General features: G+C 36.5%; 1 protein-coding gene across 13 annotated transcripts in view; it reads left to right on the forward strand.

Annotated features, from left to right (window-relative positions):
• MYO9A (myosin IXA) overlaps positions 1-12,686 on the forward strand; it is a 483,806-nt gene that overhangs the window by 432,855 nt on the left and 38,265 nt on the right. For all 13 annotated transcript variants that reach the window (XM_059658301.1, XM_059658294.1, XM_059658330.1 and 10 more), the window contains one exon: positions 1,698-1,759. In XM_059658301.1, the coding sequence (XP_059514284.1) occupies positions 1,698-1,759 (62 nt within the window). The remainder of the gene's footprint in view (positions 1-1,697; positions 1,760-12,686) is intronic.

Consider the following 12,686-nt stretch of genomic DNA (forward strand, 5'->3'; position numbering starts at 1 on the left):
AACCTCATCTCTCTCTACTCTCAGTAGCCAAACCAGGTATTTTGATGTCTTTGGTCACTCTACTTGCAGCTCACTCTATCTGAAATGTTCTAGATGTTAGTTGGACTTTACTATTTCAGTTAATTTATGCCTCTACTCAAATGTTACCTCTTTGAGAGCTCTCTCCTTATTCTGTACCTAAAATGCCACCCGGTCCCCTAATTTTCTGTCCCATTACTCAACTTTAAAAATCTTTTATAGTACTTATCGCCACTCAAGATTATATTAAGTATTCATTTATTTTCTTGTTTTTTGTCCCACTAGAATGTATGTCCTATAAGGTTGGGAAACTTATCTGTCCCTTCTATATCACCAGTGCCTAAAACAGTTCTGGCATATTGTAAGTTTTAATAATATTTTAATGTAGATGGACCTATAGAATGGATTAATTACCTAATGAATTCTTAGATTATAACCTAAAAGGGTACTTTTTTTTTACTGTAATCTTTCCATCAGAACATATAAATCCTAGATTGTAAATTGGGACTTTTTGTAGGTCAACTTGGTGCTGGCTTATAAGAGGACCTTTCTTCATTCCTGTCATTTCATGGATCTACTCTGGTGCTGTCAGTAATTCTTTGAGGGTTTAATTACTAAGGCCTGGGTCTAGTAAGGCAACAAGGATAAAAGTCATCTTCTCTATAGCCAAATCACCACTATTGCTAGATATGTTTACTATGCTTTAACAATTGTTTCCTTTTGTTTTGTTTAAAAAGCTATAGTGACTTATTTAATGTCAGTCTGATTCCTTTTGGTTTGGTATAATTTTATCTCTGATTTGAAACTGAAATGTAAAGAATCTGCTTTTTTATGACTTGGGTGGGCTTGGTTTGATTTCTTAGTAGAATTACTTTCTTTGTGACTATTCTGGTGATTTCACCGGTCAATGAGGTCCTTACTTGGTCTTGGCCTTGAAACACCACAAGTTATACTATTGGAGGTCAAGGATATGATATGCAGGTGCTGGTGCTTGTATAGCAAAATGACATAGGCCAGCTGTGTTCTTAGTGTCTTCCTCTTGATGTGCCTCTTCCAACCTGCCTAGACACCCAATTTTCTCCTGCTCTAAGATGTTATTTCTGCTCTGAACCTTTTTTTTATCTTCCCAAACACAGCTGATATTTTTATGTTTTGATCTTCAAAGCTCTATTCTGGACCTTTAAGGCCTTTCTTATACCTTATGCGTTAATTTTTTATTATTATTTCAGTAAAGGTCTTTGGCAGTAATGCCTTTCTTAACCATTGGAATGTTTGCCAATGTAGCTATTTCTGGCATTTTAGCAGATTTTAAAATGAGGGGAACATGAATAACTTGTGAATCAAACCACAGAGACAAATAAATATTGTACTGGAATATGGGAGGGGAGGGGAGGAATAGTAGGCAAAATTATAAAAAGTATAGACATTGTTTAGAAACTTTATGCATGTTTTTCAACTTTATTTTTCCAAATAGAATGGGTTAGATAAGTAAATTGAATTTATAAAGGATGGGTTAAATTTTTTTTCTTTCTAATATTGTACAAAGCATATATTCAATATTATGGCAGTCTGGGATCTAAAGAAAAAAAATTTATATCCAAAATAAACATAAACTTTTTAAGTTCTTGTCATTGATGTACAGACTTCTAAAAATTCTGCATTCTTAACCTGTTTTTCAGTATGCAAGTATGCTTGCCATAAGAAGTGCTGTCTGAAAACCATAGCCAAGTGTTCTAAAAAGGTAAGAAGTTATTACCTATGAGTAATAATTAACAGATCTGTTGGTTTTTTGTGCCTCATGAAAAGAAACCAGGGCCTCTTTCATAGTTTCATAGAGCAGTGGGTTTTAAACTTTGACTGCAAATCATAGTAAGAAATATACATTTTATGTCATGATCCAGCATACACATATAGAAAGATGTATATTTATATATAACTGAATTGATTTTCCTGGAACTACATTTTCCTTTACTACATGGGAACTACTAAACTGATTCCCCTACAATATATTAAAACACTGCTTTTAAAGGTTTTCTACTTCATTAAACACTCATATATCTTCCTAGGAGTTGTCTTAAAAGTGGTAGTTTACCATTAAATATTTTAACATGAACATCAAAATGCACCATTTAGTTGGTGGATACACAGAGGTCTAAAAGATACTGAACATGTATTTTGGTGTCTCATGCTTCCAGGAAGCAACTGTTTTTGAAAGATTTCAGGCTTTTAATGATGTATAATCACATTTTCTTACTTATTAGTAACATACAGACAATTGTAACAATACTGTGCAAATCTGAACTATAATATAAATGTGTGTGCATGCTGTCTATAGCCTATAGATAGAATTTTCATTTGTTCCAAATTAGTAGACAAATCATGGCTACTTAACAGAGAGAATAGGGTGAATCCTCTGTAAAGAGAGAGAACATCATCCACAGCTTTTATAATTTGTTTACATACAATATCAGACATTAAGAAATGAGACTAAGAGAAAAACAATATCAATAGACTCACAGATGATCCAATTACTGAGTTGTCAGACATGTACTTTAAACATTTTTTATTAGAATGTTCAAATAATAGGTAAAAAGATAGAAATTTTCTTTTCTATCAGAAAGAAACTAGACCACCTTCTTATAAGAAAAAGCTCTGAATGGATTAAAGACTTAAATGTTAGACTCAAAACCATAAAATTCCTAGAAGAAAACATAGGCAGTAAAATCTCTGACATTTCTCTTAGCAATATTTGTTCTGATATATTTCTTCAAGTACAGGAAACAAAAGAAAGACAAATGGGACCATACCAAACTAAAAATTTTTTGCATAACAAAGGAAATCATCAACAAAACAAAAAGACAACCTTCTGAATAGGAGAATATATTCACCAATGATATGTCTGATAATGGGTTAATATTCGAAATATATAAGGAACTCATACAACTTAAAACACACACACACACCAAAAGAACACAACAACAGACAAAGCCAATTCAATTAAAAAATGGGCAGAGGACTTGAAAAGACATTTCTCTAAGACAAGCATATCAAACTCAAAGGCTAACACAGGCCACATAAACAAGGTTTAAGTTTATGTGGGCCACAAAAAAATAAAAGCTTCAATTTTCATAGAAACGTAGGTTTATTTCGATAGAGATATGCTGAATACAAAGGGCTGAAATAAATGAGTAATCGTTAACATAAATAATAGAACATTTTAATAAAAATTAATATTTTTTCCTGAGCATTAACTTACTAGACACTGAATAACTGCACAAATTAATAGGTAATACAAATAAACCTATTTTTCTTGTTCTCCAAAAGTGAAATATTTCCTGTTGTGCACACCAAACAAGTCAGTACAAGACTAATTCAGCTGCTAAAATATTCACTGCTAGTATTAGTGGAGATAAATGGTGTGCCTGCGCATAAGGCGCATAAGGAAAATGAATGCAACATGATTCTAATAATCAGTCATTAACGAACGTAGTAGTTTGTTATTAACTAGAGGCCTGGTGCATGAAATTTGTGCATGGGAGGGGAGGGCAGGTCCCTCAGCCCGGCCTGCACCCTCTCCAATCCAGGACCCCTCAGGGGATGTCCAACTGTCGGTTTAGGCCCAATCCCACAGGGATTGGGCCTAAACCGACAGTTGGACATCCCTCTCACAATCCGGGACTGCTGACTGCTAAGCACTTGCCTGCCCGCCTGCCTGCCTAATGCCCCTAACTGCTGCCCTGCCGGCCTGATTGCCCCTAACCATCTCCGCCTACCGGCCTGATCACCCCCTAACTGCCCCCCCTGCCAGCCTGATCACCCCTAACTGCCCTCCCCTGCTGGCCTATCACCCCTAATTGCCCTTCCTGCTGACCTGATTGCCCCTAACCACCTCTGCCTCAGCCTCCGCCACCATGGCTTTGTCTGGAAGATGTCCAGTCTAATTAGCATATTACCCTTTTATTAGTATAGATTATGTATAACAGGATATTGTAAAAATTAAGTTGCGAAATTTTTATTAAAACATTTCTTACATACCGTTATATTGGCTGGCCGCAAAAATATTTGTTGTGGGCCGCATGCAGCCCGTGGGCCACAAGTTTGACATGCTTGCTCTAAGGACATATAGGTGGCCAGTAGATATATGAAAAATGCTGAATGTCACTGACCATTAGGGAATTGAAAATGAAAACCATAAGATATCACCTCACACCTGTCAGAATGGCAATCATCAATAAATCTACAAACAGCCCTGGCATTAGGTTTGATTCCCAGTCCGGGAAACATATCTAGGTTGTGATTTGATCACTGGTCGGAGTACACACAGGGGGCAACCAATCAGTGTTTCTCTTTCACATCAATGTTTCTTTCTCCCCCATTTCCTTCCCTTTCCCTTCCTTTCTCTAAACATATCCTTGGTGAAGATTAGAAACAAAACATATCCTTGGGTGAAGATTAATAAAAATAAATAAATCAATCAACAAACAGCAATTGTTGGCAAGGATGTGGAGAAAAGGGAACCCTCATGCACTTCTGGTGTGATTGTAAATTGATGTAGCCACTATGGAAAACAGTATTGAGCTTCCTCAAAAATTTAAAAATGGAACTACCTTATGACCCAGCAATTCTTCTTCTGGGTACTTATCTGGAGAAATCCAAATCACTAATTCAAAAAGATATATGCACCCTATATTTATTGCACCATTATTTAGAGACCCAAGACTCAGCAACCTAAGTCTCCATTGATAAATGAATGGCTAAAGAAGAGGTGGTGCATATATATAATGGAATATTACTCAGCCATATCAAGCAAATTAATCTTACAATTTGTGATAACATAGATGGACCTAGAGGATATTATGCTAAGTGAATAAGTTAGAGAAAGACAAATCCCATATGATTTCAGTTATATGTGGAATCTAAAAAATATATTAACAAGCAAAATAGAAACTCACAGATACAAAGAACATTTTGATAGTTGCCAGATGGGAAGGAGGTTGGGGGATAGGTATAAGGGAGAAGAAATTAAGATGTACAAATTGCCAATTATAAAAATAGTCATGGGTATGTAAAATACAACATAGGGAATATAGTTAACATTGTAATAACTGTGTATGGTGTCACGTGGGTACTAGACTTATCTGGGTTATCCCTTTGTAGGTTATATAAATGGCTAAATACTATGTTATACACCTGAAACTAATATAATATTGCACATCAACTGTAATCGAAAAAAGTTTTAAAAACAAAGAAAAATTTGCCCCAAACTATCCTCCTATATAATAAAAGCCTAATATGCTAAGTGTCTGGTCATCCAGTTGGCCGTTCAACCAATCAAAGCATAATATGCAAATGACATGCTAAGGCCGCTCAACTGCTCACTATGACATGCACTGACCACCAGGGGGCAGATGTTCCGACTGGTAGGTTAGCTTGCTGCTAGGGTCCAGCCGATTGGGGCTGAGCAAGATGGGCTGGACATGCCAAGGAGCCCTCCTGTGGTCCATCCCCAGCTGGCCAACTTCCTATGTCCCTCGCTAGCCCCGATCGTGCACTTATGGGGTCCCTCGGCCTGGTTTGTGCCTTCTCACACAATGTTATGAACATCCGGGATGTTGGAGAGCTGGTTTTGGCCCGATGGCGGAACAACCGGTCACTATGATGCACACTGACCATCGGGGGCAGATGTTCAACACAGAAGCTGCCCCTTGGTGGTCAGTACGCTCCCACAGGGGGAGCGCTGCTCAGCCAGAAGCCAGGCTCATGGCTGGTGAATGCAGCAGCGGTGGTAGGAGCCTCTCCGGCCTCCACAGCAGCGCTAACGATGTCCGACTGAGGGCTTAGGCCCTAAGCCGTCAGTCGGACATCCCCTGAGGGATTCCAGACTGTGAGAGGGCACAGGCCTGGCTGAGGGACCCCCCTGAGTTCATGAATTTCGTGCACCAGGCCTCTAGTAATAAATAAACAGCATATTAAAAATAAAAAATGTTAATAAACCAAATACTTTGAATTACAACATTAGGTTAAAACCAACTGAAAGACTTCAGTGATATCCTGTTTATAACAGACATGCTTAAATATAAAGATAGAGAAAAGTTGAAAGCAAAGGATAGATAGATATAGGATAGAAAGAGTAGCCAGTAGAAAGGTGGTGTAGCTGTATAATATTAAAGTGTACTTTAGGACAAGAAACATTATGTCAGATAAAGATGTTTAATAATGAGAAAATGGTGAACCTATCAGGGAGACAGAAAAATTTTATCTTTAGAACAGTCTAATATAGCTTTTAATACCTGGCAGACAAAAATTCAGTAAAGATGAAAATGATATGAAAAACAAAGGTTAAAAAACTTAACCTAGCCCTAGCCGGTTTGGCTCAGTGGATAGAGCGTCGGCCTGTGGACTCAAGGGTCCTGGGTTCCATTCCAGTCAGGGGCATGTACCTTGGTTGCGGGCACATCCCCAGTGGGGGGCGTGCAGGAGGCAGCTGGTCGATGTTTCTCTCTCATCGATATTTCTAACTCTATCCCTCTCCCTTCTTCTCTGTAAAAAAAATCAATAAATTTATTAAAAAAAAAAAAAACTTAACCTAGTTGTCATGTATTGAACTTGACATCCTATAATTGCCTGACTACAGTCTTTTCAAGTGCACATGGAACATTTGACAAAATCAGTCAGGTTGGGCCATAAAGCAAGTTCCTACAAATTTCAAAAGATAGAAAATATTGAGAGTATATTCTTTGAGCAGAATTGAATTAAGCTATACATAAACATAAGGATAACTAGACAATTCTCATGTTTGGAAATTAAGCAGTATACTTCTAAATTGCAATAAAAGTAGAGAAATATTTTTATTTCAGTGGTAATGAAATTATGACATAGCAAAAGTGTGGCTATAGATAAAGAATAGTTATAACTTTAAATCATATATTACAAAAGATACAAGGATAGAAATCTAAATTACCATTTCTAGAAAAAAAAAAATCCCAGGAAGTTAAACCCAAAGACAGCAAAAGGAAGATAATAAAGAAAAATAAATTAAATCAAAAGCATTTGTTCAAGAGATATAAATGTACAAAGACACATTTTAGCTCTTTAAAAAACCTCAAACAATAATCTCTTAGCAAACGATAAAATTTTTAACAAAGTGCCATGTCACTGCAGGTATTGTATACATTATAAGGTAAATAAAACACTATTACAAATACCTTGATACCAATAAATTTGACAATCTAGATTAATTGGACACATTTCCACAAAACACAACTTAGCTACTAAACTAAGGTAACAAAAAATAGGAAATAGAGTCGTATTTATTATAGTGGAATCTATAATTAAAAATCTTTCCACAAAGAACTCTCTAGGTCCAGATGGTTTTACTATAAATATGTGTTAGTATTTAAAGAAGAATCAACACTAATATTTTACAAACTATGCCAGGAAATGGCAAAAGAGTGAATACTTTGTGACTTTTTTTTAACCAAATTGACTTATGTGAAACCTTGAAGGCAAGCATTAAAAGGATATTGCACATCAATATATATCATAAGCATAGATGTAAAAGTCTTAAAATATTGGCACATTGACTCTGTACTAATGATTAAAAAGTGAAAAAGTAACTCATGATAAAGTTGGTTTTTATTTTATGAATGCAAAGTTGGTTTATCATTCAGAAATCAATGTAATTCACTACATTGAGCAAGTAAAGAAAAAAGTGTGATCATCTCTATAAGTACAGGAAAAGTATTAGAACTCAAAACCCATTCATTATTCAAAGAAGACAGGAAATGCAAATTGAAACGATAGTGAGATAATAGTATATGCCCACTAGAATGGCTAAAATTAAAAATACCCTAGCAAGGATTAGAGCAACTGGAACTTTCATCCATTATTGGTAGGAGTGTAAGTTGACATATTCTTTTTTTTTTTAATTAAATCTTTATTGTTCAGATTATTACATTTGTTCCTCTTTCTTCCTCCCACAACTCCCCTCCACCCAGTTCCCACCACTCCCTCCACCCTTACTCCCCACCCACTGTCCTCATTCATAGGTGCACGATTATTGTCCAGTCTCTTCCCGCATACCCCACATCCCTTTCCCCCCCAAGAAGAGTCAGTCCATTCCCTTTCTATGCCCCTGATTCTATTATAATCACCAGTTCATTCTGTTCATCAGATTATGTATTCCCTTGATTTTTAGATTCACTTGTTGATAGATGTGTATTTGTTGTTCATAATTTGTATCTTTACCTTTTTCTTCTTCTTCCTCTTCTTAAAGGATACCTTTCAGCATTTCATATAATACTGGTTTGGTGGTGATGAACTCCTTTAGCTTTTATTATCTATGAAGCTCTTTATTTGACCTACAATTCTGAATGTTAGCTTTGCTGGATAAAGTAATCTTGGTTGTAGGTTCTTGGCATTCATCACTTTGAGTATTTCTTGCCACTCCCTTCTGGCCTGGAAAGTTTCTGTTGAGAAATCAGCTGACAGTCCTATGGGTACTCCCTTGTATGTAACTGACTTTCTTTCTCTTGCTGCTTTTAAGATTCTCTCTTTGTCTTTTGCTCTTGGCATTTTAATTATGATGTGTCTTGGTGTGGTCCTCTTTGGATTCCTTTTGTTTGGGGTTCTCTGCGTTTCCTGGACCTGTAAGTCTATTTCTTTGACCAGGTAGGGGAAGTTTTCTGTCATTATTTCTTCAAATAGGTTTTTAATATCTTGCCCTCTCTCTTCTTCTGGCACCCCTATAATTCTGATGTTGGTACGCTTAAAGTTGTCCCAGAGGCTCCTTACACTATCTTCGTATTTTCGGATTCTTTTTTCATTTTGCTTTTCCAGTTGGGTGTTTTTTGCTTCTTCGTATTTCAAATCGTTGACTTGATTCTTGCGATCCTCTGGTCTGCTGTTGGGAGTCTGTATAATATTCTTTATTTCAGTAAGTGTATGCTTAATTTCGAGTTGGTCCTTTATCACAACATCGAGGGTCTCACTAGATTTCTTGAGGATCTCACTACATTTATTGGCGGTCTCACCAGTCTTTTTGAGGGCCTTACTAAATTTATCGGCAGCTTCTAGACAATTCTTGAAACACCTTAAAAGTGTGGTTTTGAACTCTATATCCAGCAGTTTGCTTTCCTCCATTTCTGTCATTTGTGTCCTGTTTCTTTGTCTCCGCATTTTTTTTGCTTTCTTGGTGCATCCCCTAGTGGTCTTTGTGTGCAGTCTTGTTGTAGTTAAGCCTTGATTGTTGTAGGTAACACTGGGGGGGATTTGACCTCCAGGCCAATTGGCTGTGAGAATCAGCTGTGTCTGCAGTTGGAGAACTTCTGTCCTGATCTCTAGGGAGGTGCTAATCTAGCCTCTGCCTGAGGCTATCCAGCAAATGCCTCCGTGCAAGGCTTGGGTGGGGCAAGTCCCAGGGGATCAACAGGGCGGGCGGAGTGAGCAGTTATGGCTGCTCTCAGTCCTGCCTTCAGATGCTCTGCTTCTCAGTGTCCCAGCAATTGCTGCAAGTACCTCGGAGAGAAAGCTGCCCTCGAGTTCCGACCAATGCCAGACAGTCCCGCTTCTCCCATTTGAGTCTGGGTCCACAGAGACTTGCCCGGAACTGGAGCTCAGAGCCTGAGACTCCCTCCCGATTAAAAACGACAACCGCACCCTCAGCCGCCAGCCTGCTCCACATGCACCTCTGCACCTTAGTATTTTATTTCCACACTGCGCCTCCTCTGAGTCTCAGTATGCTTTTCTCTTTCCTTCTAGTTGTAGAATTTCCACTCAGCCAGCCTTCCTGTGGTTCTGGGTGATGTCCGTTCCATCTTTTAGTTGTATTTTTGAAGTGGTTGTGCGGGCAGCAAACTCCGTTGTTTACCTATGCTGCCATCTTGGTTCTCTCCAACATATTCTTGAAATTATTTGACAGTATTTATCAAACTTGAACATAAGCTTTCTCATGACTTTTAGCAGTACCACTCTAAGATATATATACTCAACAGATATACATAGATATTTGTGCCCAAAGACAAATATAAGAACATTTATATCATCACTGTTTGAAATAGCCCCAAACTGAAAGAACTCTGAATATCCATCAGCAATAGAATGAATAAATAAACTGTGGTATATTTGTATAATGGAATGCTATATAGCAATGAAATTAAACTGTTGGTACTCAGAAACATAAAGTTCAAAATTGATGAAACTAACTCATGATATGCATGTTCTACCATTTATATAATGTTCAAAAGCAGATAAAACTATAGTGATACAAGTATAGATACCGGTTATTTGTAAACAGTAAAACACAATTGCTGAGAGTGGCTTGAGGGGAATTTTATATTGCTGGTTATATTCTATTTCTTGATTTGGGTCCTGGTAACAAGTGTGCATTTATTTTGTCAAAGTCTATATACACTTAGGATCTGTACACATTTTTGTATGTATGTCCTACTTCAATAAAACTTTATTTAAAATTCTCAAGGAAGTTAATTTGGAGGAAAAAATTATAAAAAACAAATTTTTACAAAGAAAACTCAGTGAAATTTTTCAGTTGAAAATATTCAAATTAATTTTTCCTTGATTTCTTGAGTCTTCATTAACATTACCAATGCCCTAGCGATAGCCATATCATTTAAATAAATTAATTATATAAGTGCATGTGTGTATTATAATAATAATAGTAAGAAATTTGGCCAATATTCATTTTGTTTTAATCACTGCAGCAAGCATTATTTTATTTATTTAACAATTCATTGAGCATTTGTCATTTACCAGGTACTGTGCTATATATGTTTATCTGTAACTTAATCTGTACAATAACCCTCTGAGATATAAAAATGATATTCCTGTTACAAATATGAAATAACCTAAATAACCTAATTTATATAGTGATTATATAAAATTTTTACTTGTATCCTATAAATAGTTCAAGATTGTCTTTTCTATTCCACCTCAGACCTAGAAATATTTTTCAGAGATATTACCTTGTATAATTTAAGGCTGCTGGAAAGCAGAGTATATGTAGATGAATGATGAATAAAAATATAAAACTTATATCTTCTCCTGCTTAAAACTCTTTGGTGGCTTCCCCTAGCTATCAGGACAAGACCCAAATTCTGTAACTTAGTATTCAAAGTCCTTTATAATGTTAGATTTTTCTCATTTTTAGTTCAGCTATATCAGATTAATGTTAATTTGCCCAATTTTGTAGTTCTTTGTTTTCTGTGTCTAACGGGTGCTTTTCTTGCTTTCTTTACTCATATACTAGTATTTTCTTTCCAACAGATTAAGCATCAGGTCTTCTCAAGGTCATTGTTACCCAGCCCAATCCTTCCTGATCTAGCTGTTTCACTTCTGTAGCTCCATAATACTGAATAAATCTGTTGTTTCTGTTCTATTTATCTCCACACACTTAAACTACTAGTCTTAGCATTAGTCTTAGGATAAGGACTATCTCTTATTTGATTTTGTTTCCCCATTATCTAACACTTAAGTGACAAATGCATTAACTTAAGACTGTAAAGAGAAATTAGGATCAATTCAAGTAATATCTTAAATGTTAGACTGAGGAATGTTTGCACCTTTTATTCGATATATACTAATTAACCCTGAAGATTTTTGAGGATAATAAAGTAGACTATAGCCCCGGCCAGTTTGCTCAGTGGTTAGAGCACAGCCCTAGGACCAAAGGGTCTCAGGTTTAATTTCCAGTCAAGGACATGTACCTGAGTTGCAGGTTTGATCCTCAGCTCCCAGTCACGGTGCATGAAGGAGGCAACCAATTGGTGTGTCTCTCATTCACATTGATGTAATTTTAGAGAAGTTCAACTAAACACTGATGCCATAGCTAAAGGCAGAGGCACACACAGATTGGCCCATGTTTAGTGTTCTAGCTCTTTTTTATTTACTTCAATAGTGTATCTGACATCATATCTTACTAACTACAGTTTATGTGACTGCAAAAGAATAGTTTATCCTTAAGGTTATTTCAATTCTCAGAAAAGAAAAATGTGAGGTATTATCTCTGAGCAAAAACCTTTTGTGTAAGTTTCATTTTTGTCCTTTCCCTCTCCTGCACCATTCTTCTTCCCTAATCCTTCCGCCCTCCTCCCACCCTCTCCCCCCCACCCCCTTTCATTCTCTCTAAAAAAGTTATCGAAAAAATATATCCTCAGGTGAAGAATAACATAAAAATAAAGTAGACTATATATACTTTACAGTATATTAAGTGAAAATAGATATGGGGAAATTCATTAAGAAGCTATTGGAATAGTCCAAGTATGCAGTGATGCAGGTTTGAACTAGGGTGATGGCACTGAGAACAGGAAATTAAAAATAGAGTGTATTGCTTGATTAAAAGAACTTGGCACTGATTGGATGCAGATAGGAGGACAGAGTGGGGTACACAGTGTTGGATTAGGGAAGAAGAATGGTGCAGGAGAGGGAAAGGACAAAAATGAAACTTACACAAAAGGTTTTTGCTCAGAGATAATACCTCACATTTTTCTTTTCTGAGAATTGAAATAACCTTAAGGATAAACTATTCTTTTGCAGTCACATAAACTGTAGTTAGTAAGATATGATGTCAGATACACTATTGAAGTAAATAAAAAAGAGCTAGAACACTAAACATGGGCCAATCTGTGTGTGTCTCTGCCTTTAGCTATGGCATC

This window comes from Myotis daubentonii, chromosome 1 (assembly GCF_963259705.1).
Source record: "Myotis daubentonii chromosome 1, mMyoDau2.1, whole genome shotgun sequence".
In the NCBI taxonomy this organism is placed as follows: Eukaryota; Metazoa; Chordata; class Mammalia; order Chiroptera; family Vespertilionidae; genus Myotis; species Myotis daubentonii.